Consider the following 27,887-nt stretch of genomic DNA (forward strand, 5'->3'; position numbering starts at 1 on the left):
TTTCAGGGTCTGGTTCAGTTTGTGCTCAAGCAGTATGTAATTCTCTCCTCTGGCTGCCCCAGAATGCAGAAGTGGTCTGCACTTCCCTGCCAACCATCCTGCAACCAAGGGCCTATCAGGCCATCACACGGTTCCAGTCTCAGGATTTGAATAGGGTGACAGCAAGAGAGGCAAGGCTAAGATGTGGCTGTGGATCCACAGATGATGTGGAAGTTTGGGGTGGGGGGCAAAGCCTGCAATCTAACACCCATTCCCTTCAAACATGTCCAGTCTCAGGTAGACTGCTAGGAACTGAGGTCCTATGCATAACCCAAACAACCCCTGGTAAAGTAAGATACTGTGTTTCTGTTGCCATCATTTACCCTAGTCCCTTTCTGAGGGGCCCTGACACTGCCTGGGTCTTTTTCTGATGGAGTATGCTCCCCCAGAAGAGGTGGCTAATATTTTTATGGGGTATAATGTCTTCTAGACACCAGAAAAGGAGTTTGCTGGTATACCCCTGATATAGCAGCTCTTGAGGATGCAGCCTATGAATAAATGATACCAGAACTCTTTTGAATCATGGAATTCAAATGCTGGTGCTGGGTGAGACGGGGTCACACAATGACGGGTCCCAGCCAGAGTGCTTCAGTTCAAGCAATTCCAACTCACAGTCTGCCCAGAAATGCCCCACAGCAGCAACCTACCAAGAGGTACCTTTCTTCCCCTTTGTGTAAACAGGCAGTGCTTACCACACCTCAGCACCAGCCAGGCTTGTGTGTTGTCTTCTTTCTTCTATTCTATCCCTAAACCCTTCCAGAGACTCAGAAGGCTCATCACTGTTCCCCCTACTCCTGCTGCCACCCAAGCGAGGATCTGTGGGCTTGGGTGGGAGGAAGATGTGTGACCTGCAGCCCATTGCAGGGATGGCTTGCTGCTGAGCTTTGTTGTAGACTGGTAAAGAAATCATCACCCCCACCACCACCGAGGAAGCCCCAGATCTACGAGCAGCCTAGCCTCCAGTTGCATGTTTAGCTCTCCAAGAAGGTTTTGTGAGGGGTCGGCCCTCCAACCAGCCCAACCTATAAGGTGGGGGATAAATTGTTAGCATAAGGGATCTGCTGATAATTTTTTTTTAATTTCTCTTGAAAACAGAGTACAGATTAAATAAGGGTATTGGGTTTGTCAGTTTCAGACACTTGGGACTTTTTTTTCCCGGAGAATGGAGGGAAGGGGGGTTGGGGGAAGGGGCTTTTTTAATTTCAGGGAGAAGCAAACCATTTCATCTGTTATTTCCACTGGAACTGATGCTTGGAGTGGGGGAAGGAGGTGAGATCAGTGGATCAGTCACCAGCACTGTCATCAGCATTGCCAGAGAGGTCAAGGGCGGACATCATGGAATCAGACAGCTTGCTGGCGAGTTTATCTGCAGATGGAGAAAAATGGGCAGTCACTTGGTGGCTGGCTTGCCAACAGGAGGCCTGCAGGAGCTAGCCTACATTTACCTTGGTCTGCACCAAACTCCCAAACTGGCTCCCTAACCGCCCCCTCCCCACCCAACACTAAACAAAACAACTGGTGAGCTAATGGCAGCCACTGCTCAGCCTCACAGGAAGACCCATTTGTCTACCTATGAAATGATCACCCCAAAATAGCTTGTATCTCAGAGTGTCAGAGTACTGAGCTTCAAGTATTTTTCTCTTCCTAGTATCAAAACAGCTGTTTTCTTTTACTGTGTTGAACTTATTAGCACTCTGCCATGACCCTCAAAGCTCTCACGGCAAAGGGGCAGGATGGCAGTAGGGGCTTTGAGCCTGAATGCTCACCTCCATCCTCCAGCCACACCTTATTGTTCCTCAGGATTCCCCTCAGACATCACCTCCTTCTGGAAGCCTTCTCTGATCACCCCTACCCCACCACGACCTCCAGGCTGGGTTAGGTTCCCGCACTGTGCTTTCTATGTCTTCACAGTGATCACTTTGTGTTGCCAATGTCTGTTTTCTCGTCTCCTCTCCACTCCCCAATAAGACCAGCAGTTCAAGAGCAATTCATCTCTGTATTCCCAGGACTCAGCGTGGAATCAGGCCAAGAGCGAATGGTTATGAACATAGTCTAGTTCAAAGAACAGGGCTCATGGGATCAGTCAAATCTAGGTTTGCATTTTGGCCCCATCAAATACCTTGAGTGTGTCACTTAATGTCTCTGGGCCCCAGTTTCCTCACTTAACAAATGAGAATAAGACTTTTGCAATGAGTTAGTGAAAATTAGTATAGCATGAAGACCTAAATGGACCAGCCATACAGCAGACCACCATTGAAATGAAGGGAGAAGTTCTTTTGTGAATTGATGGGGAAATATCTATAATATATATTGAGTGGAAAAATGATGTGGCAAAACTATATGTTCAGGAGACTAGCCTCTGTCTACAAAAAGAGAACAAAGAATATACAGATATTTGCCTGTGTACCTATCTCAGGAATGAGATACAAGAAATTAACTGGTTGCCTCTGGAGGGATGCCTGAAAGACTGCGGGATTGGAAGGAGACATTTTATTGTATATTCTTTTGTACCCTTTGTATTTTGAATATATCGCCTATTGATAAAGTAAACATATATAGCCTGAAAGCTTCTTAACACATAGAAAGCAGGTGATAAATAAATGGTGGGTATTTGATACATAAAACTAGGCCAGTGGTTCTCCAAGTGTGGTTCCCAGAGGAGCAACATCACCACTAACTGGCAACCAGTTAGAAACACAAATTCTCAGCGCCCTGCCACCCACCCACCCAAGGTCCAACTACTCAGTTAGAAACTCTGGGGGTGGGTCCCAGAAACCTGTGTTTTAATAAGCCCTCCAGGCAATTCTAATACAAGCTAAAGTTTGAGAACCACTGTGCTAGCAGGTAAGCCTCCTAACCCCTCCCTGCCCCCTAATCCTGGCCCGGGGCTGGACATATGGAGATGCTCATTCAGGAGCCCCTAATTAAGGCCTCAGGTAGGTTCTTTTTGGAGCACAGGGGTGTGGTCAAGTGCCCCTACCTGTACGCTTCTGGAGCTTCTTCTTATTCTTCAGGGCAGATGCCAGAGCCTGGCCCTGCTGCAGGGGGTCTGTCTCCATGATCCTCTGTAGCATCGGGCGGCGGTCCACTGGGCAGACATCCACTGAGCTGTTGTTCCTGGGGTGAAGGTCCACATTGCGCTTAGCCCACCCCATCTGATGACGGTTTGGATTGGTGCAATACCCAGTGAGATCTCCGATCTGGGGAAAGAAAGGACAACAGTGAGGTCTGGGCCCCCAGAGTACCTCCAAAGACTTCTGCAGAGGAGGCAAGGACAGGCTTGCATAAGAACAGGAGCCTTGGAGCCACACAGAACTAATAAGCTTCAAGTCTGGCTCCACCACAGACTAGCAGGTGCTTAGTTATCCTTTCAGCCACAATTTGCTCATCTGTCAAATAAGGGTGGACAGTAGGTAGCTTGCATGGCTTTTACAAGAATAAAATGAAAAAGCAGAATTACTTGTCAATGACAATTGGTATTCAATGATTCTTTGTTCAAGTGACCCTTCAAGGTCTTACTCAATTTAACAAATATGTTCTGACACCAATTTTGTGCCTAGCTCTGTATGGGGAAATGTTGGAGAAATGGCTCGGATGCAGTCCCACCTTCAGGAAGCAACCAGGCTAAAGAGGAAAAAACACAACCACACCTCAAGTTAGAATGTAGTAAGTGCCCACCAAAGAAATGCAGCGTAAGTGACAGAGGCTGAGGGGATGGTGGTGGTCAACATACTTCTGCTAATGGAAGGGTCATTCCTGACTGAACACTGGAAAAGCAGAGAGCATACCTGGGCACCCAAAAGGGTGTCTATTTGGCTGTAACAGAAGGTACATGTGGTCAGTAAAAGGTAATATTGACAGGAAGCTCACTATGTGCCACGTACCTTTCTAAGCATACACATATATGTGTGTGTTATACATATACATACATATGTATATGTATACATGTACTCACACACACCTGTGTATTAACTCATTTAATCCTTGCAACAATGTCTTTGACAAACAAGGCACGTAAGGTCACACAGCTAGTAAGCAGTAGAATAAATGAGAACCCAAGCAGTCAGGATTCTGTATGTATGACTACCTGCTACACTACAGTGGGTAAAAGGCAAGGCTACCACACTGTACAACTACGGGGTTGCGGGGGTGGGAGGGGGCACCATTTACAACATAGCACTCCTAAATGGAGTTGTGCAATTGAGTGGCCCTACTCAGGGCCCTGAACCTGAGCCTAGAATTTGCAGTATGGAGTAGGGAACTACTGCTGGTCCTTGAGGAAAAATGGTATGTTCTGGGGCTTATGGGCTCAGTGAGAAATATCAGGGGATGGCCTTAAACTCACAACTTTAAACTGATTTTCCTGTAAGCACTGGGGGGACTTTCGAAACTATGTGAAGATGGGAATGGCGTGATTCCTACCACTGCCCCAATGCAGGCCTCATCATTTCTTACAGAGCTCAGGCAACCGTTTCCTTCCTGGACTTCTTACCTCCACTCTGGCTCCTTTCTTTCCAACTTGATTTTTACCCCAGCCACTGGAGTGATAGTTCTAATACATAAACTTGACCATGTTGCTTCCCTGCTTAAGAAACCCTTCCAGATATTATATAGCCATCAAAAATGAACGACAGAGGATTTCCCTGGTGGTCCAGTGGTTGAGAATCCGCCTTCCAATGCAGGGGACGTGGGTTCAATCCCTGGTCGGGGAACTGAGATCTCACATGCCGCGGGGCAACTAAGCCCACGTGCCACAACTACTTAGCCCCCGCATGCCACAACTAGAGAGAAGCCCTCGCGCTGCAACGAAGAACCCACATACCACAGTGAGGATCCCGTGTGCCACAACTAAGACCCGATGCAGCCAAATAAATAATTTTCTTTTTTAAAAATGAAGGACTGTTCTTTAAGTAATCATGTGGAACAATCTACAAGATGAATTTGTAAGTGAAATAAGCAATGTGCAGAACAATAAAAACAGCATACGACTATTTGAATTGAAATAGATCTGTTGGGACTCCCCTGGTGGCTCAGTGGTTAAGAATCCGCCTGCCAATGCAGGGGGCATGGGTTGGAGCCCTGGTCCGGGAAGATCCCACATGCCACGGAGCAACTAAGCCTGTGTGCCACAACTACTGAGCCTGCGCTCTACAGCCCGCAAGACAAATACTGAAGCCTGCACACTTAGAGCCCATGCTCCACAACAAGAGAAACCACTACAGTGAGAAGCCCATGTACTGCAACGAAGAGTAGTCCTCACTCACCACAACTAGAGAAAGCCCACACACAGCAATGAAGACCCAACACAGACATAAATTAATAAATAAATAAAATTTTTTAAAAAAGCATTGAAATAGATCTGTTATCTGCTTTTATATATATATGTGTGTATAAAGATGGAGTAGCTCTGAAAGGACACTCAGGAGGGGGCAGGGTGGCTGGGAGAGAGAAGCAGGAGAGAGATTTACTTTTACTGTATACCCTTTACCTTTCCTTTTTTTTTTTTGGCCACGCCACACAGCTTGTGGGATCTTAGTTCCCCGACCAGAGATTGAACCCAGGCCCTCAGCAGTGAAAGCGTGGAGTCCTAACCACTGGACCGCCAGGGAATATCCTACCTTTTCAATTTTATACCATGTACCTAATCAAAAAAATATCTTAAATAAACAAAATGGGAAAAAAATTTTAAACCCTTTGCCTCCCCTCCCCCACAAAACATAAACAACTTTCAGTGTTTACCTATTACCCATGGTTTAAAGTCAAACTCAAGGCCTTCAATGATCTGACACCAGATTCATCTTTCCCTGCCTCTACCCTCACTCCAGTCACCTCAGACCACTAGTGATTTCTGCAAAATAACACGCTCTCACCCTTTTGGGTCTTGGCACGCGCACTGGCTGAGCCCCTGACCACAGGTTGCTGCCCCCCTTGCCCAGAGAATTCCTCAACCTTCAAGACGTGGCACAAGCATCAAGGCCCCCTGGAATACTTCCCTGACCCACAAGTAGTATAGGTTAGTTAGGGCCCTTAGATCCATGCTTTTCCAACCTCTGCCCCCAACCCCAGCCTGTGTGTCTCCCATCACAGTGTAGATATCCGTGGTTGAAACCACTAAACTGTGACCTCTCGAAGGGCAGCGATGGGGGACTGGCAGACATAGAGGCTGAAAAAGCCTCCAGAGATCATAGCAGAGCATATCTACTTGATCCTGGGGAGCCATGAAAGGGCAGGTGACCTTTGGGACCTGCCATATGGAATAAATGTCCAGGTGGGAGACAACTGGAAGGTTAGGCTAGGGTTACAGGAATGGTAGGAATAGAAAGAGGCCAAGAGCATCTCTTAAGATTTAGGCAGGAGAAGCCACAGACTTGGTGACTGACTGTATATAGGATCCAGGATACTAGTTAGAAGGAAGGAAGAATCAGGGTTGCCCAGGTTTGTAACTTGAAGAAGCGGGTGGATAGACAGGGATCCTGCTCTCTAGGCTAGAGCTGGGCTGGGAAAGCTACTTGAGAGAGCATGCCTCCTCCTTGGACCTGCCATTGCTTGGCAAAGGATGCACCCTGCCTAGCACCCAGGGAGCCCACAAGGTATGAATGAACAACCCGCATCTCCCCAGTATTATAGGCGGACCTTGTGGGAGCCAGGTGGAAGGGACTGACCATTTCCCAGAGCCCGGGGTAGAGGAGAGTGTTGCCATGAAGAAAGAGAACAGGTACCTTATACACCGTGGTTTTATTTTCCATGGCATCTGCTATTTTCACCATAGGAGAATGGAGCCACTTGATCTCCATTTCGAGCGGGTCCATGTCACCCAACAGCTCATCAGGTTCTCCAGTGGCCAAGCCTTTAACACAATAAATACCACTGTCAGGGCCCTGGCTCCTCCCTGCTACTAGCCCCCTGGTCAGGCCTCAGTGGAAAGGATATGTGGACGCTGCCCAGGGTAGTCAGGAGGGAAGGCTCTTTTATTCCTGCTGGGAGGCCACATGACAAAGGATTCAAGATGTGGGTTTTGCAGTAGGGTACTCGCCTGCTGGGAGCTGGTCTTGGAGCCTCAGCTTCCTCATCTGGAAAATGAGAATGCCACAAGCCCTATAACAAAGGGCTGCTGTGAATTACAGCAGAGGGTACCTGAAATGCACTGGCCTGAGACACTGCTCTGTAAATGGCAGCTACTGGGATTCCCTCCCCAGGACCGGGCCTCTCTCCCTCTCTCTCTGGTGCCTTGCCTAGAGCTGGCCTCCAGTGCAAACCACAAAAGTGTCCATTGCCCTGGGCCTCTAATCCCTAATCTTCAAGATTCAACACTAGGGCAACTAGGAAATTCTCACTATTAACCACTCCCTCTTCTCAATTTCCGGGACCTCTATCTTTTGCCAAAGTACATTCTCACTGCCAGAGCCCTGCTTGCCCTCACACACAGCCAGAGTCAAGCATCATCATAAAAATGTGAGCACTAATTCCTCCCAGCTACCCACTTAATAGAAAAGCAAAGTTCAGAAAAAGGGCTGACTTGCCCAAAGCCACATGGGGGTAGGCAAGCCTCTTGTCCTCATTTGTAATCCAAGCACACTAAAAGGCCCAGAGAAGGAAAGCTACTGGCCCTCAAGAGAAACAGGGTAACTAGAAGCCAGGCCAGCCAAGGCTTTCTCCACTACCCCAGAGTGTCCACAGACAGGCCCAGAGATCACCGGGTACCTTCCTTGGGTGGGATAGAGAAGAAAGGAGCCATCAACCAGAGCTGCAGATGGTAGAGTATCTGAAGAGAACAAACTTCCTACAGGAGTTTCTGAAAGTCATACTTCTATACCTCAACAAATAACCATCTTAATAACTGCTAATATTTACCAAGCATGTACTATATGCCAGGCAGTGTTTTTACATATCAAATAAGTCTTCACAACTATCTTATCAGGTGGGTGCTACTGTCCCCATTTTACAGATGACATCATTGGACATGGAGAGCTTAAGAACTTGTACAGCACCACACAACACTCAAATTTTAATCCAGGCAGTCCATTCTTTTAACCACTTAGATACTGAGTTGGGAGAATCTTCAAAACAAGGCAAGAGAGCTAGTTTGAATGCCACGTCTGCCTGTCAATGACCATGCACCATTTAGCAAATATCACCTTTCTGTGTCTCAGATGCCTCACCTGCCAATGTGGATAAAAGTAAAAATCTAGAAATGGACATGCAATGGCTGTGACAAAACCTGGAGTAAAATGAGAGAAGGGGTTTTTGAGAGGAGTATCTCAGTCCACTCCAGGCCTCAAGAGATGGGGAAAGGAACCTCACACTTCGTAAATACCTCACCATGTTCCAGGTACTTTGCTGATTTTTTTCCTATCTACCAAGAGCCCACAACCAGCTGCCTCCCTACCCCACCCCACCCCCATATTCCCATGACCCAGATTACAATTCTCCACCTTGTGGGAAAAAGACATTAAGGTTAAAGCTAGTTAAACAGTTTTCCCCAAGTCAGAGTAGAGCCAGAGCAGGGGGAGGTCAAATGTAGGACCTGTTGTCAGGTCTGTGTGGCTCTACTAGGGCAGGACCAGGTGCCAGGCAGGCCAACCTACTCGCCCTTACTTACATTCCATGGTGTCCTCATTGGCCTGCTCAGTATCCTCAATGTCGAAGACCTCAGTCATCTCCTTAACGATCTCAGCACTGAGATGGGCAGGCAGAGTGTGGGTGGAGGGTGGGAGTGTATAGAAGCTGATCTTCCCGCTGAATTGGGAGGTGGGAAGAAATTGGTGATCTCATTAAGACAACAAATGACCAATCAAAGAGAGAATGAGTTCTCAGGTCAGAAACAGTGAGGGTCAACTAGAAAACCCAGACAGTTGCTTCTGAACAAGAGGTTGAGCTGCTGGATAATCACTGGGCATAAGTTGCCAAGCAGGATGTGACCTGGTGCCTTGGACTTCCCTACCCAAGAAGTTAGGCTGCCCCGCCGCTGCAGTGAACACAGATGATCCCCTTCGTGGAGCCTGACTCCCAGCAGGCTTCACCCTTACACCTAGCCCCCTCCTCACCTCACCCAGTCAGCCAGGACAGCTTTGGCTGCCTGCTCCTGACTGTATATGCCCCCCTTCTTCTTCTTCCCCAAGCGGTGGGCCACTGCAGTCAGAAAGTGCTCAGTGGTCTGGAACCCAGAGACACCGTAATAGCTGGAAATCTGGTGAAGAGAGGAAGAAGAGAAATCATGAGGAAGAACGAAGGGCCCTTGGAGCAGGGTAGGGCATAAGCAAGAGGCCCGCGTACCTCCTCCAGGTTGCAGCGCTGAAGAATGGTCTCCACTGGGGTCACAGGATCCGCCAGCTTCTGCACATGAATGCAGTTGCACAGGATGGTGCCCACCTCCGAGTTGGGTCCTGGGACAATGCCCGGGGCATCCAGCAGCCTGATGAATTTGTCCAGGTAGACCTCCTGCATGAACCTGGGGTGGGAGAGGGGAGATATGAGGACACAGGACGGTGATAAGCCCAGATGTGCCTGGCATCCTCTAGGCTCCAAGCACCCAGTTGAGAGAAGGGGTGGGACAGATGGCACACAGGTGAAGGCGGAGAGATATGGGGTCTGATTCCAGTCTAGCCTCCACCACCGGGGACTGAGCTGCAGGACCACAGGCAAGCTTCTGACTCTCTGAGCCTGTTGCTTCACCGAGGAAGTGGAGCTGCTTATTCAGAGCCCAATCTTGCATGGTGTCGGGAGGCTTCAAGGAGCTAAGTGGGGGAAACACCCAGCTGGGTGCCTGACCCACAGCCAGGGTGTGCCAGGTAAATGAGGGCTATTAGTGAGACTCCCATGCCCAGGGAAGAATCAAAGGCTGGTCCAAGATAAGGGACAGGGGCTGAAGGCGTGGGAGTTGGGGGAATGGTAGGGTGAAGGATCTGTGAAGTGGGGGAGCAGGCAGGTGCTTACTTGGTGACCCCAGGAACGGCTCCCACACTGCACGCACGGCTGCGCTTCAGGCTATTGATCAGGCTGCTCTTCCCAACATTGGGAAGGCCTACAAAGGAGCAGCAGATGGCTCAGGGCAGGAAGGGTCCTCAAGAATATCTGGGACAGCCTGTGTGTGGGAGGCCCAGGCAGGGGCAGTGTGACCAGGCCATGGGGGAGCCAAAAACAGAGCCTGGCCTCCTGCCTTCCCATCCAAGGCCCTGACCAACCCCCTCCATGGTCTTTCTACCCCTCTCCTCCATATGTGAGCAACCTGGCTAGACGTGTCCCTCTTTCTAGATGTGGCACTCACCTCCTACCTACAAACAGCCTGGGAAAGACGCTCAAAGCAAGGCCTCTGTGACAAAATCCAGTGGAGGGTGGATACTGGGAAATATTGTAAGACAGAATCATCCATCCTGGTATATAATTCACCTGGCAGGGGGTGGGGGGAGCTCATCTCCAGATGTCAGTCTCTGAGCAGCTTTCTGCCTGTGGTGCGTGTTTTTTTGTTTGGGCATCTGTGAGCACCTCTCAGCCTATGGATGTCCTTGTCTATTTCTTCCTCACTGGGTCTCTCATTCCCACCATTCTCTTTCTCTGTGTGCTAGAACTTACACATGTACTGCTCCCTCACAGATGTGCCTGTGTATATATCCCTCATGTATAGAAGTCTCTGTATATCTTCTGTCTCTTGGTTGTTCTCATTCTAAATACCACTGCTTTTCCCATTTCTGTCTTTCTCACTCCATCTTTTTCTCTATCACATCTTTCTTTGTCTGTGTATCTCTGTGTATCTAAGCACCTCTTTCTCTGCCGGTTTGTCTCACTGTATCTCATTCTGGCCATTGTCCTTTCTCTCTAATTCTCCCCACCCCACCAATTCTACCTCTTTGTAATTCCCTCTATGTCAGCTCCTCTCAGCTCTTTCTGTACATGTTCCTTCTCTCCATGGGCTTGTCTCTCTACATGTATGTCCTTCCGTACGTGTTCCACTGTGTCTCTTTTTCTCTGTGCCTCCCTAATGCCCTCTGTATCTCTATTTCTCTATATATACATATATATCCGTCTCATCATAGACGTGTATCTGTCTCTGTGACTCTGGGGCGTGACTATGTCTGAGGGTCGAGTGTATCCGGGCACGTGTCTCTCCGTGGCTCTATTTCATTGGGGAGGGGAAGCGGAGTTGGGTGAGTGTATGGGAAGAGCTTGGTCTGCATGTATTTTGCCTCTGGGTCTGTACATGTCTCCATACATGTGGATGTGTACATGTGTTTGTGGATCTGTATGTGTGCATAGGTCTGGGGGTGCATTCCTCTGTGTCTGCATCTTTGTTCCTGCCTCTATGTGTATCTCCCTCTGAATCTCTCTCTATCCCTGTGTTTGACTCACTCATTCTTTCCTTGGGTATACATGTCTGCCTCTCTACTTACATGGGAGGGTCTCTAGCCCTCTTATGTTTCTCTGCAAGTCTCTGCGCACACTTCTTTGTGATCATATCTCCCTCTCTCTGCATGCCTCTGTCATTCACATCTGTCTTCCCTTTCCACTCCCCACCAATCCCACCATTTGGCTTCTCAAATCTTCTGTGTCTACTCAGGTATGCAAATCTATACCTTTTTCTCAGTGTCCACCTTCACTTCCTCTCCCTGCGGGTCTATCTCTGCCTCTCTCAATTTCCCTGTTCCCTTCCCACCAGCCTTCCCTCAGTACCCTGGGTTCCAGGTTTGAGCCTCAGCTCTGCCTTGTCTCACCCAGGGCTGAGCCCTACAAGTCCCTTTCCCTCCTCTGAGCCCCAGTGTTCTTATCTATGAAAGGGAGGTGTTCACCCCTCCCTCCCACAGCTCTGGTAGAATGAGATGAGGCCAACTCCAAGCCCGGCCCCGCACTTTTGGTCCATGGTTCTAACACTCAAACCATGGTGGTGATCCTGAGTATGCCTTCCCACATCCACCTATCCAAATTACAAATCACAAGACCCTTCCTGAACAGTTCCTCTCCTCCCCCCACAAAAGTAACATGAAGTTCCCAGAATGCTTTGCCCCAATGAAGCCCCTGCACAAGGAAGAAGCCTGGGTCCCATGACCTCCCCCAAGGCCTTACCCACAACGCCCACACGGATATGGGTGCGCACTTCACCCAGGCGGCAATAGTTCCCCAGAACCCTCATGAGATTTTCAGCTCCAAAGCAGGCTTTGCTCTTCAGCAGTGACTCAGAGGCTTGATCCACTGGCACACTGCAGCGATTCTGGAAAATGAGGGGTATTATAGAAGTGGCATCAGGTGGGAGATGTGGTCTCAGCTCAGATTTCCAACTTTCAGGGCCGCCTCCCTGTGATCACTGAAACCCCCAGCCTGAAGCAGAGGGCTTCTCACATAGGCCCTGAATACCTGCCATTTCCCTGCTTCCACAAGGCCTATTTTTCCACTGTCTTTGCACCTCCAGTCTTCTCTGTCCCTGCCTGTCTCTTGCCTCCCTCAGCAGGGGCAGGATAGCATCCTTGCCTCTAGGCAGGCCAGGTTTGAGTTCAGCTCTGCCTCTCACAGGCGTGTGCCTGGCAAATTCTGATTTCATTCTCTGGGCCTCAGTGAACCTCGCCTACACAGTGGGGACGTTTGCCTCCCTGTCTGTGGAGAGAAGAGATGGTGCCTGGCCCACATAAAGTCTACCTTCCCTTGATTCCTCACACAGGTCAAGGTCATTTCGGCCTCCATCTCCTTACTCCTGATGCTACCTCCTCTGCCTACAATGCCCTTTCGGCTCTTCTTCTGTCCTTACTTACCTACCACAGTACTTCAAAATAGGAATTGACTTAAATATCTATTAATAAGAAACAGATTAAGGAGCTATATCCTTGAAGTGGAACACAAATGAAAGAAAACTGTTAAAAAAGGATGCTTATCACATTTTTGCCATGAAAAAGGCCAAAAAATTATAAAGGAGATATCATGTTTCTCCCAGATGAATAAAGATTTAAATGTTTAATGATATCAAATGTTGGCAAGGGTGTAGGGAAATAAGCCCTCTCACACATTCATCTATCCCATTAGTGGGAAGATAAATTGGTACAGCCACTGAGGGGTGGGGGTGGAGGAGGTGGGGTGCTGGGGAGCAATTTGTCAGTGACTAGGAAAATGTAAAATGCAAAAAGCCTATGACCCAGCCACTCTACCTCTCAGTGCCCAACCTACACAAACACTTGCCCACTAGCCAAGACGTGTAAGAGTGCATGTTGTAGTACTGGTTATAATGATAAAAAAAAATTGGAAACTAATTTTATTTAGCATCAAAAAGGTAGAACTCTATAGAAAGATCTTCAAGGAAAAAAAAAACAAAATGCAGGATGACATATATGATACTCGTAAACACTATTTTCTCTTTATAAACACATCCACATATAATATAAAGCACAGAAAAACATCTGGAAGGATACACACCAAACTAACAATGGTGGTTACTTCTGGATATGGATAAAAGAGTTTGGAATTAGAGGTACCAGCGTAAGGATATTCAAGCTTCCATCTATACAGTTGACCCTTAAACAACACGGGTTTGAACAGCACAGGTCCATTTATACGCAAATTTTTTCACTAGTAAATACTATAGTACTACATGATTCGCAGTTGGTTGAATCTGCAGATACAGAACTGCAGATATGAAGGGCCAACTATAAGTTATACACAGATTTTCCATTGTGCAGAAGGTGGATGTCCCTAACCCCTGTTTAGTTCAAGGGTCAACTGTAATTGTTTTTATTTTTTCTACTTTATTTTTTTAAATAAATAAGTTTTATACCTGGTACAAAATTGAAAAAACAAATGTCCCCCAGGACCCAGTTTCTCTCCATCAAAGCAACAAATGTTTCTGTATACTTTAATATCTTACATTGAAAACACATTTCTATGTTAATGATATAATTAGAAAACAGTGTAGCCCCAGGCTACCCTGAAAGAGGCTAGATGTCCCTGGCCCCAGCTTACCAGGTTTTTGACCTGATGCTGGGTGCTGGCCTTAAAAGCCACAATTGGCAGCTCATTCCGAAGGTATTCCAGCCACTTCTCCACAACCTCCTTGGGGACCAGGTCTGGGGAAAATAGGAACAGAGAGGACTGGAAAGGAGAACATCACCTCGATGGCTCACTCTAAAGATGCAGCCACCCACATCCAAGACTTGGCCCACCTCCTGCCAACAGATATCTCCCTAGCACTGACAGTCCCTGTCCAGTCCCCAGGTTAGAGTTAGAAAGGACAGTCTAGTCTAGGGGACCAGTTGGCCCTCCCTGAGGAGACCTGTTTCCTCAAGGAGAATGGGTAAACAGCTCTATGGTCCTAGATGCCTTCCTTCCAGACCAGGGGGCCCAGGGTACCAGAGGCCTCCCAAAGACAGTGCTTCCCACCCCTCCCTGGATCATTCTAGGTTGGGCCAAATGTCAAGAATAACCTTGACAAAAAAAAAAAAAAAAAAAAAAAAAAGAATAACCTTGACAAAAATGGCTACCATTTATGAAGAACTGAACATGTATGTACCAAGCACTTTATCATTAATTCTCCAACAATCCTATGAGATTGGGACAATCACAGCCCATTTTACACCTAGAGAAGCAGAAGCTCTCAGGTGACATGACTTGTCCAAGATCCCAGAGAAAACAGACAGCAAAACTGGGATGAGACCCAGACCTGAGTGACTCGTGAGCCGATGTGCTCTTCTGCCCCAGTGTCCGGGTTCCAGCTTGGGAGAAAAGAGGAACTCTCCAGGGTTGGCCAGTCACAGATAAAGCTCAAAATGGCAAAAACAGGGGACTGAAAGGCAGACAGGCTTTAACTCCATTCCCAACTTCTGCTGTACTGTGTGTGTGGTGTGTGTGTGTTTAGACAAGTGACTTCACCTCTCAAATCCCTGGCTTTAAAAACTCAAACAAGAATTCCTACCTTGCACAACTGTTATGGATACCACTGAGTTGCTGGGTGTCAGGGTCTGGTCCAAGCTAGTTTTTCAACAAGTCCTGGTCCCTGCCTTGCCTTACCCAATACTGCCCAATACCCACCAATCTTGTTCAAGACCAGGACCAGCTTCTTGTTGCCTTCTGCCCGCAGGACAGTCTCCTCCATTTGGAAGCAGCGGCAGCCCAATGGGTCCCTGGCATCCAGGACTTCTAGAATCACATCAGAGTATTCCACCACCTGCAGGGCAGGGAATGAGGGATGAAGGCAGGGAAAGAACTGGGTAGCAATCAACAGGCCCATGAAAGAAGAGGTCTCCATCTTAGGAAAAACAGAAGCAGAGAGGAGACAGCACTGGATTGATGCCCTCCCTAAAGGGCCTTAAGAAATGCGCCCCCGGGACTTCCCTGGTGGTGCAGTGGTTAAGAATCTGCCTGCCAATGCAGGGGACACGGGTTCAAGCCCTGGTCCAGGAAGATCACACATGCCGCAGAGCAACTAAGCCTGAGCGCCACAACTACTGAGCCTGCACTCTAGAGCCCACAAGCCACAACTACTGAGCCCGTGTGCCACAACTACTGAAGCCCACATGCCTAGAGCCTGTGCTCTGCAATAAGAGAAGCCACCACAATGAGAAGCCCACGCACTGCAACCAAGAGCAGTCCCCGCTCGCTACAACTAGAGAAAGCCCACGCACAGCAACAAAGACCCAATGCAGTCAAAAAATAAATAAATGAATAAAAATTTTTTTAAAAAATGGGCCTCCATACCTTACGGAACTCCTTGTAATAAGCCTTCCTTGTGGCCTCATCATCCAACTGAGGAAACATATTTAATTCCTCCAAAACTTCCTCCTAAAGGGAAAAAAAGACAATGGTCCAGGGGAGGAAAGAGAGTGAGAGCTGTCTTTGGCAACCATGGGAGGCTGGGAGAGCCATGTGAGTCCCAGCCCACCAAAGAGCAGCTTGTATCAGCCAACAAAGCCAGGAACTAGAAGAAGAAAGGATAGACCCACATGGTCCATGTGTGTGCCTATTTGTAAGTGTGTGTTTGAGCACCAGCTAGAGGCCTGGGATTGCACCTGAGTGTATAAGGGAGGAATGTAAGAGGGAGGTATAAGTGAGAAAAACAATCTATGGGGAATGTGGGATGGAGGAAGCAAAATGTGTACTTTATATTAGAAAAGGAACTTTAAGTTGGAAAGTATATATTCTGTGAGATGAGACTATATGCCAGAAAGGCAGTAAGAGGTCCTAGAAAGAAGACTCTTCTCTTAACTTTCCCCTCACGTTCTCATTCCTTCTCTCCCCCTGTCCCCTAGTCCAACGCCTCCCCACTCCCAGACCCCAGTCTTTGGGTTCCAGCTTGGGAGAAAGGACCTAACCAGGGTTGTCCAGTCACAGATAAGGCTCTTCACCTCCCTCTCACCCTCCCTCCATGTCCCTACTGTTTCCCGTCCTCTCTGAACTGATTCTCTACTCCCCCTCCAACAATCTCACACCCTTCCTCTTTCCTTTTCACAGATCAATGGCAAAAGATGCTTTTGAGCAAACCCACACCAGTCCTACCCAGGGGCAAAGACTGCTCTCTTACCTTGCGCTCAAACTCCTCCTGGCGTCGCAGGACATCCTGACAATAGCTTTCAATGGTCCTGCGTCGGTGTCTCTCTTGCTCCCGGGCAGCCTGCTGCTTCTCCCTCATCTCCTCAACCTAACAAGTGAACGCACACCAGGGCTGTAGCTGACTAGGTCTGCAGTCTAAGGGAGGGATGGAAGACCAAGAGTAACAGGGAGCAGGTGACAGAGGGAGAAAACAGTGTGACATGGCACAGGTGGGAGGAGCAGGGATACAGGAAAGGAGAAGATATGACAGCAAGAGATAAGGGGTTTGAGAGAAAGAAAAAGACAAAGAGATGAAGGAAGGGAAAGTATGGCAGACACTAATACAAGGAAGATATGTGAAGCTGAGAGAGAATGTGTTCTAAGTAGCGGGAAGCACTTAAGACCAGAGAGGAAAAGAAAACAAGGTCCTGGGATGCTCCATCATTTACAGAGCAGCAAGAGACAGCAGAAAAGAAAGGACATCCAGGAGAGTGAGATGACAGGAAAGCCAAAGTGAGAGTGTTTCAAAAAAAAAATCATGGTCTCAAATGCTGAGAAGTTGAATAACATGAGGGAAGAAAGTTATCCATGAGTCTGATACCAGAGAACATGCTGGTGAGGCTGGCAGGGGTCATTCCAGTGGAGCAATGAGAACATAAACCAGACAGCCATGGACTGGGAGGTGAGCAAATGGACACTAAATCAAGTATCAAGGCAACTGCCCTCTCTTCCCCTTTCCACAAACAGCCTCAACAACCCTAACAGTTCTGGCCTTTGCCTTTCAACATTTCTGTAGACCTGGCAGTCAAGCCAGGCCCTCTCTCTCCAAGGGAAAGGGCTTACCCTCTTCTTCTTTAATTCAGCCTCCCGATTGGCATGATCATTGGAGTGAACAAACTGGGGAGCGGAGGCCACTTTGGTGGCTGCTTTCTTCCCATTCTGCTTTGCAGGCTGGTCACCACACAACAGGGAAAAAATGAACAGACTTAATGAACACATGGAAATCACCCTTCCCAGCGGGTGTTAAAGCTGCTCAGAAGTGTAGTTGTTGGGGAAAAGAGGAGAGAAGCAAACAAAAAGGGCTCTGTCCCCAGAGGTCTGCCCATCTGACTAGAAAAAGACCCTTCTTCCCCTAGCCAGGCAGGGACGTGCAGCCCTTGGAACAACAGTAACAGCATCACCTAGGCACTAGAAATACCAATTATCAGATGCCAAGACAGATCTACCAAATCAGAAACTCAAGGGTAGAGCCCAGCAATCTGTGTTTTAACCAGCCCTCCAGGTGATTCTGGAGGGCTAGTTAAAGTTGGAGAACTGCTGCTCTGACCCAAGTCCTACGTGTCCACAACTTTCCCAGCAGGACCAGAAGATCCAGGAGCTGGGGCCAAAGACTGTTTGAACCTCCCTCCTCTCCATGAGCAATAGGGACTTGGGAATTAGACAGACTCAAGTCCTAGCTGTGCTACCTTGAACCTAAGAACTTTCTCACTGAGGCTCAGTTTCTTCATCTAAAAAATAGGATGATGACAATCCCTAACCAAGGTAAACCAAGCACAAAGCAGTACATGGCTTGTGGTGGGAACTTAATAAATGCTGCTGCTTCTCTGCTGAAGCAACCCAGAGAGGGAGGGAAAGCCAGATCTACTGATTCCAATGCAGTGCTCTGTTTGGAGTCACCCAATATCTACCTGGTTTTGTGGGCCTCTTCTAGGGTGGGTAACCTGTTCCTGACCTTGTCGTCAACAATGGGTATACCTTACCTGAGCGTGGAACCAACTTACCTTCTTGCAGCCTTTGGAACTTTTACCTGGCTTTTTATTTTCTAAAGAAAGAAAAAAAAGCCATCATCCACCTACCCAACATTTGTTGAACCTTAATGGAGGTCAGGCCACACTGGGAACCTAAGGAAGCCTCAGACACCATGTCTGTCTAGGCGCACAAGACAGACACGGAGCTGGCAGCAACAGTGTCAGAGGAGGTACTGGATATAAATGTTCGGGGTATTCAGTGCAAACTGAAACAATTCTTAAGGGAATCCTGTGAAGAGAGCAACTTGAAGGTGCGCTTCTGACTCCTTTCTCTCTTCCAACTTCTAGCTGGGGCAGCTCAACAATTTTGGCACCAGGCTGAGGTGGGGGGCTGGTAGCATGGGAAAGTGATCTGAGGGTTAGGGTTAGAGTTAGGGACCCTGGTTAGTCCCTGGTTAGGGACTCTGAGGAGTCCCAGCCAGCTAAGCCAGAGTAGATGCCCTCAGCACATGGGGAGAGAACTGTCCCTTCCTGCTGACCCTGCTCATGTCATTGCCTCCAAAGGGAATTGCGCTACACAGCTAAACTGCAACCTCCCTTTGATTTAAGGAGGAGAGAGTTCACCTTCTACAATCACGCCTTAACAAAGCCCAGCAACTTAAGGGGCCTCTTCCCACTTCAGTGAGGAGTCCCGTCTGTCATCTCCTTCACAGCTGGCCTCTCAGAAAGAATGGCTTCCCTTAATTCCCACCATTTGCAAGGGGGCTAAAGGAATTCTTACAGGGGGAGGTTCTGGAAGGTCAGGATATATGCTACAAACAAATATAGGAGCAGCTTGAGATTATCAGAGAACAGGCTCCCCAATCACACTAGGTGGTTCACGCCAAAGCAGAGTTAATGTAGGAAACAGAGGAGTTAAATACTACTGCAGGACTTCCCTGGTGGCACAGTGGTTAAGAATCTGCCTGCCAACGCAGGGGACACAGGTTCGAGCCCTGGTCTGGGAAGATCCCACATGCTGCAGAGCAACTGAGGCCGTGTGCCACAACTACTAAGCCTGTGTCCTAGAGCCCATGCTCTGCAACAAGAAGCCCCTGCAATGAGAAGCCCGTACACCACAACGAAGAGTAGCCCCCACTTGCTGCAACCAGAGAGTAGCCCCCACTTGCCGCAACCAGAGGAAAGCCCATGCGAGGCAACAAAGACGCAACACAGCCAAAAAAAAATTTTTTTAATAAATTAATTAATTAAATAAATACTACTGCAAGTTCTTAAAGAGATTCAAGAAGATACTTCAAATGAACTGTGTGAGAAAAAGATTCCCAAAATTTGATATTGAATAAAAATTCAATTGATGTAGTGAAAAACAGAACAGACAGACATCACTAATAACCAAATTAATAAGCTAGAAGGCCAAGGGAAGAGCTTGCTTAAAACAGGACAAAAATCCAAAGAAAAGTAAAAACAGGGGCTTCCCTGGTGGTGCAGTGGTTGGGAGTCCTCCTGCCGGTGTGGGGTACTCGGGTTCGGGCCCTGGTCCGGGAGGATCCCACATGCCCCGGAGCGGCTGAGCCCGCGAGCCACAACTGCTCGGCCCGCGCGCCACAACTTAAAAAAAAAAAAATGTAAAAACAGAAAATGGAGAATGGACTCAGGAGAGCTAGTATCTAAATTAACAGGAGTTCCAGAAAGAGAAAAGATACAAATGGAGAAGCAATTATTTTTTTAAATAATAGATGAAAGTTTCCCAAGTTGAAAACAGGACTGAGGCTTCAGACTAGAAAGGCGCATGGAGCATCAAGATTAACAAAAGACATATGCCCTAGGCATACACTGATGAAATTTCTGAACTCCAAGGATAAAGAGAAAATCTTGTAAACTTCCAAACAGAAGGCATTCCCAACAAATGTGAGAGAAGCAGACAGCCTTCTCAAATCCACAATTCTGAACACTTAAGACAGAAGAATAACCATTACAAAGTACTGAGACAAGGGACCGTGTTCCAAGCTAAATTCCTATAACTGATCAATATTTCACTCTTACGTGAAGGTAAAAGACAGACATGTGCAAAGATTACCACCTGTGTTCCCTTTCTGGTAAAACTACTTGAGGAAGTATGCCAGCAAAAATAAGTATAAAATCATGCTAAAGGTCTCACTTTGGAAGAGTAGGGCAAAAATAGTTATTTAACTTTGGTAAAGTGATAAAAAAAATTTAGTTATGCTTGATATAAATATGAATGCAATTACCAACGTAATTTTAAGTCCTGGTGGAGGATTTCTTTTTAACTTGTTAAACTTTTTAAAAGTAATAAGGGAATAAGAAGAAACAAACAAAAAATATAAAATAAGATGGTAAAAATCAGACCAAACATATTAGTTATCATAATGAATGTGAATGGGCCTAATTTCCCCATAACAAAAAAAAAATCAGATCCCAAGTCTCCTTTTCTTCCAAAGTACTCATGTTGCAATGAAAAGAATGTGAGGTTTGGAAGGAACCAGGTCTGGCCATTTTACTCAACAATTTCCATCGGCCTAACTTCCCTGGAAAATGAGGGCCTGCACTGGATACAGGCACACGATGAAAGAAAATACATCACTTAAAGTGGCGAAAAACGTCTGCTTCAGAGAGGAGAAGGAGAGGGGAGGAGAAGCGAGGAAGAGGGTAGGGGTGCAGTCACCACTCACAACACTGCAACACCCAGGAGCCGCTGTTACTGCTTTTTAATAGCTTCAGAGAGAAAACAGCTACCATTTTTTAGCCAGCCATACCTAGGTTCCTGTTCTGGCTCAATAACTACCTAGCTATATGACCTTGAAGAATTTCCTTAAATCTCTCTGACCACCAATATCTCCATCCACCAACTCTCATATCAATACTCAAAGGTGGATCTCTCCATTCATCCATCATCTCCCATACTCTCACCCCACTACATCCCTGTATCCCCAGCCTGGCAGTGACTCTGCCCCCATCCTCCATCTACCCCTGCATCCGACTTCCCACTATGCCCTCTGAAACTCCCACTTAGGAGATCAGCACTCCCCTAATTCTTCCATCTTTTCTTGGGAACAATTCCTCAACCTCCTGCCTTAATAGAGACTCAGCTCTCCCCTGAGGACACTGCTTCACCTGCAGGCTTGAAAGGTGGCTATTAATTTATATTAACATGAATACCTTGGAGCCAGTAGGTGCAGGAGGTATCTTGCAGACTCACCACTGCCAAACCAATTTCTCTCTCTTGTTAAAAAAGAGGGGGGAGGGGGGAATCCTACTTTTTTTTGAGACTGCTGCTATGCCTGTCACCTATGAGTCACTTTTCCTCTTTTACTGAAGCACCTAGCTCATAGCTTTTTTTTTCTTAATTATCTTTTTTTAATTTTTGGCTGCATTGGGTCTTCGTTGCTGCACGTGGGCTTTCTCTAGTTGCAGCGAGCGGAGGCTACTCTTCACTGTGGTGTACAGACTTCTCATTGCGGTGGCTCCTCTTGTTGCAGAATACAGGCTCTAGGTGCACAGGCTTCAGTAGTTGCAGCATGTGGGCTCAGCAGTTGGGGCACGCAGGCCCTAGAGTGCACAGGCTTCGGTAGTTGTGGCACGCGGGCTCTAGAGTGCAGGCTCAGTAGTTGTGGTGCACGGGCTTAGTTGCTCCGCGGCATGTGGGAATCTTCCCGGACCAGGGATTGAACCCGTGTCCCCTGCACTGGCAGGCAGATTCTTAACCACTGCGCCACCAGGGAAGTCCATAGCTTTACTTTCAACTGAACTCCTGCCATCATCAACCTGGGCAACTTTGGTGATCACTGGGCCCCTTCCAATGCTCAGGTTTCCCACTTCCTTGACATCCCCATTCCATGTAGCCACCTGCCCACGCATTGCATTGGTGACATCTATGATCATCATCTATAACTGCTTGTACTTCAGAAAGCAATCTCAGACACCCCTCTCAACTATCTTCAAGCACATTTGTTCAACCTCCTAGAGACTTCCAAAACACTGGCGCCACTCGGTTCTTTATTCAACGGCCACCCTATTTCCCTCCCTGTGCAGCTTACATTCCAGTCTGTCATTACGATGGATTACATACCTGTGCCACCAATCACTGATGGTTGTAAATCTTTTAAATGATAAAACGTACCCTCCTTTTTAATAGCCATTCAAAAACATACAACAGTTGAAACTGTATGTGAACACTCTTTCTAGGGCTTCTCAATAACCTTCCCAGATTTAATCATTATCATTACCATTTGGGTCCAAGGTATCTCTAGCCCAGGGTGCAGGGAGCTGCACCATGAAGCACCTCCCCCATCTTCCGCTGCAATCATCCTAGTTAGTCTGATCAAGACTTCAGTTGCAATTTAACAGTGAAAGTCTTTGTTTTGTGTGCACATGTAAAGTTTTTCTATTTAATTTAATGTTCACCATTTTCCCACTAATGCAGATATGTATGATTGTTCTTTAACAGGTAATACAGTCAGATGGTTCCAAAGTAAAACCATGTCAGATGTAGAAAACAAACTTATGGTCACCAGTGGGGAAAGCGGGGGAGATAAACTGGGAGATTGGGACTGACATATACACACTACTATATATAAAATAGATAACTAATAACGACCTACTGTATAGCATAGAGAACTCTACTCAATACTCTGTAATGGCCTATGTTGGAAAAGAATCTAGAAAAGAGTGGATATATGTATAAGTATAACTGATTTACTTTGCTGTACACCTGAAAGTAACACAACATTGTAAATCAACTACACTCCAATAAAAATTATGAAAAATAAATAAAAATAAAACCATGTATTCTGAGAGATCTCCCTCCCACACTTGTCCCTAGCCACTGCAGTCCCCTCACCACAAGAAACCACTTTATTAGTTTGTGATGCATCATTCAGTTTCTTTATGCAAATACAAATTTATATTCTTATTTCCCTCCATTTTCTCCCAGGGAAGGTAACATACTATGTACTCCTGTCAGCAACTTGCTTTTTTCACTTAACAAATCCTGGAGATCTTTCCATCTAACAGTTTTTCCATATAATAGTCTTTCCATATACTACTTCCTCATTTTTTTAAACTGCCAGGGTTCCTTTGTATGCATACACTCTATTTCACCAGGTAATTATTGTTTTTCATCACTATTAATAATTCTATTACCAATAAAAATTAATTAAAAAATAATACTTCTATTATTATCTTGTATTTGATATTCTTAAATAGAGTATAACTACTTTTGTTCACTTTTCTTGTGTTATGTGAAAAAATGATTATTTGCTTTTGGTATTAACATAACCAAAGTCTGATTCTTGATGAAATTTTTATGATTATATAAAGTAAGTGAATTTTTTTTCACCAAGCCCTACATAGGCAGGGCCACAATTCACACAGAATACAAGGCCACTGGGTTGCACAATTCTCATCCAGTCTATCCAGTGTGCTATCCAAATGTTATCATTTTCTGCTTGGGCCATAGCAGGATAAAGGCAGGGAAGCACAGAACCAGACCTGTCCTACTGCCTTTGCCTTCCCTCTTTTAAGGAAGAGTCCATGTATCACATTTGTCTTCTCCCTCTAGGCTGTAAGCATCATGGTGGGAGGAGGGGGGGATTGAGTTAGCACTATTAATTGAGACATTCTAGTGCCTGGCATACAGTAAGTGCCAAATAGCTATGCCTGGTCATGCTGGGCCCTTGGGACACAAAGATGAACCAGATGTCAGTGAGAAGTTAACAGTGTTGTGAAAGAGACAGACCCAATCATAGAGTCAACAGCCCTGGTTCCTGTGGGTACACAGACAAGTAGAAACCAAGGGAGGAGGTTAACAGGAGGGATTCCCAGAGGAAATGATGTATAAGTTGAAATCTGAAAAACAAGCAAGAGTTATCCCATTAAAGGATGAGAAGGAAAGGGAAAGAGTCCTGAAGGCAGAAAGAACAGCAATGTATCCACACTGTCTGTTTCATAGGTAAGAAAAATCCAAAGCTCAAGAGAGATCAGACAATAATTCAGTGGCAGACAGTGTATGCATCCTCTGAGGGGCTAAACTCCAAAGAGAAATGAAGGCTGAATCTTTAAAGCTAATACTTACAGACCACTTATTATGTGCCAGGCACTGTTCTAAGTGTTCTACCTATTTTAATTCATTAAATCCTCACAACAACACTGGTAGGCAAATACTATTACTGACTGGACAATTTACAAATACTGTGCGTCTGGACAATTTTTTTTTTCTTTTTTTTTGCGGTACGTGGGCCTCTCGCTGTTGTGGCCTCTCCCGTTGTGGAGTACAGGCTCCGGACGCGCAGGCTCAGCGGCCATGGCTCACGGGCCCAGCCGCTCCACAGCATGTGGGATCTTCCCGGACCGGGGCACGAACCCGTGTCCCCTGCATCGGCAGGAGGACTCTCAACCACTGCGCCACCAGGGAAGCCCCATTCTGGGAAATTTTTTAAAATACTATGAATATTCATTAAAGCTTAGGATTGGGAAGAAGTGGTAAAAGAAACTCACTGTGTCTAAGTTTCACCATGATGACTAGCTTGAAAGCAGGTAGATTCAAATCTGCAGGCTTTTTTTTTCCTGTTGGAATGAGAGAAGAACCAATTTGAAGACAGAGAGAGGAACCACAATGCTATAAGCCCCTTCTGAGCCCCCTGAAGGCAAAATAAAATGTTAAAGAACATGATAAGGAAGCCCTAACAATTAGAGGAATCTGAGAGAAGGGGTTATACTGGAGCTGGCACCTGGTATGGCTGAGTATAATTAATTATAATAATAATATTACAGGGAAGGTAGTGTCACACTACCCAATGGGAAATTAGGTCTAAACCTCTCTTCCTGGGTGGAGTCAGTGCCTCAATGCATCAGATATAGGATACCCCAGGTAAGGGACTAGCACTAAACCTCTCTAAGGGGAGAGTGGTATGCAAGGACAATCTGTTTCTACAAAGGGTATTAACTGCACCTCTTTTCCCCAAATAGGGGGTTCTCATTTACCCTGGAAGTGGGAGGAAAAGACATATCCCAGGAATCTACCCTGGGGAAAAGGGACCTCAGAATAGGGCTTTTTATCTGTATGTCTATGTGGACTGAGGTCAGTGCAAAATCTTGGGGGAGGGGGGAAAAATGTGCACCTGTATGTATGGCTGGGGTCTGTTCCTTGGTGACAGGGGGGAGGAGGGCAGGATGCCTTTTGTCACTCTACTCCAGGATACAGAGGAACTAGATAAACCGGCACAGTGGCTGTGTGCATCTCCGCTGCATGGGAGAGGAGCACAAGTCTACATCTGTAAGTTGTGCAGGGACCGGGGCTGGGGGGTACTTTGAATCACTTTATCCTAGGGAGGGCCATGAGATGGGACTGATATACCAATCTCCACTACAAGGTGACATTAGTGCCATGCTAACAAAGGGGGGAATTATGCAGCTTTGCATGAATGGGGTCTGCACCTTGCCCGCAGTGGGTTACTCTAGCCCCTTCCATGGGAGATGGGATGGGGCACGATCTGTTTATCTCGTGTACGGGTTGAAGTCAGCAGCGTGTTAATATTGAAGGAAAAGGACCTCTGGTTCTCTGCATGGGGGAGGGGGGAATGCAGCTATACATTCAATGGAACGGCCCTTACAGTAGGTGGGGGGGGGGGTTCCTGTGGGTTTTTTTCCTGGATAGGGAGAAAAAGATCTGAGCTCCTCTACCTCGGATAAGGGGGTAGCCCATATGCACGCACTATGGGGTGATCAGTGATGTCACTGCTTCTCAACATTGGAGGGCACCTCTCTGCTCCCTTGGGGTCTCTCCTTTCCTACAGTTGGTGATTCTAAATCCTTGGGGAAGGGGGGAGAGGAGGGATGATCTGTGTCTACCTAAAAAAGAGAATAAATCTGAGCCCTTCTTCCCCGGGTACCCCAGGAGAGGCAGTTCTGACTGTCTCTTCATGGGTTAAGGTCTGCTGTTGTTTGCTGCAGGGCATTTTTGGGTCAAGCCTTTACAAATTCAGTATGCCAGCACCTGGGGAGGAGGTGGTGAGATCTGATTTTCCATAATGGGGACTCACTCTAGCCTAGAAGGGGTAAATCTGCGTGCTTCTCTGTGGGATGAGACTTGTGCCTCCAAACACATAGGGAGGGGTGGTCTACCGCCTCTGCAGGAGCGGGGGCGAGACATCGGTCAATTAGTTACCCGGGGGCGAGGTAGGGAGGTCTCTAGGTCTTGACGCTAAGGGAAGGAGGCTCACTCCTCTATATATTAAAATTTCGGAGCTCCTCTATTCTGGTCGTCAGGCGGGGGTGGGGGTAAATACATCAAAGCCTCTGCCTAAGGGAAAAGGTGTGCGCTGAGGTGGATCTGTGTGCCTTAGCGCCAGTAGAAATCTGCGCCGTTCAGCCTCGTGAGGAGGGAGATGTGTCTCTTTACGGGTGGGGTCGATGTCGCCACACCTTCGGGGTGTCCACGCCTGTCTACACCGGGAAAATACGGAATGGAACCTCACTACCCTAAAAGGAGGAGGGCACTCGACGCTTCTCCACACAAGTGGGGTCTGTAACTCTCCATACAGTGTGTCCAGGGGTCTATACCTGTCCAGATGAGGTGCGTCCGTGCCCCTCTACCCCGCAAGAATGTGTTTGGGCGCATGTCCACAGGCGAGCAATCCCTGCCTCTCATCCGGGCCCTTCTACCCTGGAAGGAGCCCGACTCTTCACCTCTCTATTCCAGGGCACAGGGCGCCTCGGGTTTCACCTGAAATAGTTGATCCTTTCGGCGCGGCCGGCTGGGTGAGCGCTCACCACGAAAAAAGAGAGTCGTGCCTTACCTCCACTTCCGGCGAAGATCTGAGAAGAGAAGACAGTACAACACTGTCAGCCCACAGACTGCGCTCGCAGCATTAGACTTCGACTTCCGGATCCCAGCCTCGCTGTGAGCGTACCCGGGGGCGGGGCTTAGGATTGACAGCTCGCTCCCTCCCGTCCCTTCCCCGGGGCCGCGGTGGCCCCGCCTCCCGGACGCTCCGTAAGGTAAGGAAATAGCCGAGCAGGGGAGGCGGCGAGGCGGCGAGGGGGGGAGGCGGGGAGGCGGCAGCGGTTCGTTGGCTGGTGTGGGCATATAACCTACTTGTAAGACAAGTTCTTGTCTGCGGGCCTCTGCCTGGCCCTAAATATGTATGTTCTCGAATCTTAGTGACCAAGTGATCGCCAAGGCCGCATCAGACAAGGGTGGGGGGGGTCGGTGCCTTTGTCTACAACGGAAGATGGCGACGGGCAGGGTGTGAGAAAATGGCCGCCAGGGTCACATGTTTTGCTGAGTATACCCACCTGAAATGACTAGGTTAGCTGCTCCCAGCAACCGTCCCGGCTTGCGGGGTCCCAGAGGAACCCTGAGGGAGTCACTCAGAGCTCTTTCTGCTGCAGCGCAGATCCACGGCCAGGCCTACAGACGGAAGAACTGGAAGCCTCTCCCACCCATTTGCCTTCTTCCCCTCCTCCTCCCTCCCTCCCTCAGGCCCCAGAGCAGAGTCCGCTGGAGGGAATGGATTTACCTCTGGAGTGGGGGCAAGTAAGAGTTTCTTCAGAAGCCATCTCAGGGAGCTCCTGACCTGGCTGGAGAAT

The 27,887-nt window shown here is 47.6% G+C and overlaps 1 protein-coding gene across 1 annotated transcript; it reads right to left on the minus strand.

The window, feature by feature from the left end:
* Positions 1 to 994: 994 nt before the first annotated feature.
* GNL3L (G protein nucleolar 3 like) lies at positions 995 to 27,191 on the minus strand. Its single transcript, XM_060002922.1, has 16 exons — positions 27,095 to 27,191; positions 24,795 to 24,863; positions 18,315 to 18,355; positions 17,377 to 17,484; positions 16,526 to 16,642; positions 15,703 to 15,786; positions 15,037 to 15,172; positions 13,972 to 14,075; positions 12,094 to 12,238; positions 9,973 to 10,060; positions 9,313 to 9,487; positions 9,084 to 9,226; positions 8,639 to 8,775; positions 6,759 to 6,886; positions 3,020 to 3,239; positions 995 to 1,405 (listed from the first exon to the last, which is right to left on the minus strand). The coding sequence occupies exons 2-16, from the start codon at positions 24,811 to 24,813 to the stop codon at positions 1,323 to 1,325; spliced, it is 1,728 nt and encodes a 575-aa protein (XP_059858905.1). The 5' UTR covers positions 24,814 to 24,863; positions 27,095 to 27,191; the 3' UTR covers positions 995 to 1,322.
* Between the last annotated feature and the right edge of the window lie 696 nt (positions 27,192 to 27,887).

The sequence above is a fragment of the Delphinus delphis genome, chromosome X (genome assembly GCF_949987515.2).
Source record: "Delphinus delphis chromosome X, mDelDel1.2, whole genome shotgun sequence".
NCBI classification, from domain to species: Eukaryota; Metazoa; Chordata; class Mammalia; order Artiodactyla; family Delphinidae; genus Delphinus; species Delphinus delphis.

Coding starts and splice junctions, on each gene's coding strand:
- GNL3L (XM_060002922.1), bottom strand. Junction 15,173..15,702: donor ATTACAAGGAGTTCCGTAAG/GTATGGAGGCCC, acceptor CCTGCCCTGCAG/GTGGTGGAATACTCTGATGT. Junction 9,488..9,972: donor GCCGTTCCTGGGGTCACCAA/GTAAGCACCTGC, acceptor CTCCCACCCCAG/GTTCATGCAGGAGGTCTACC.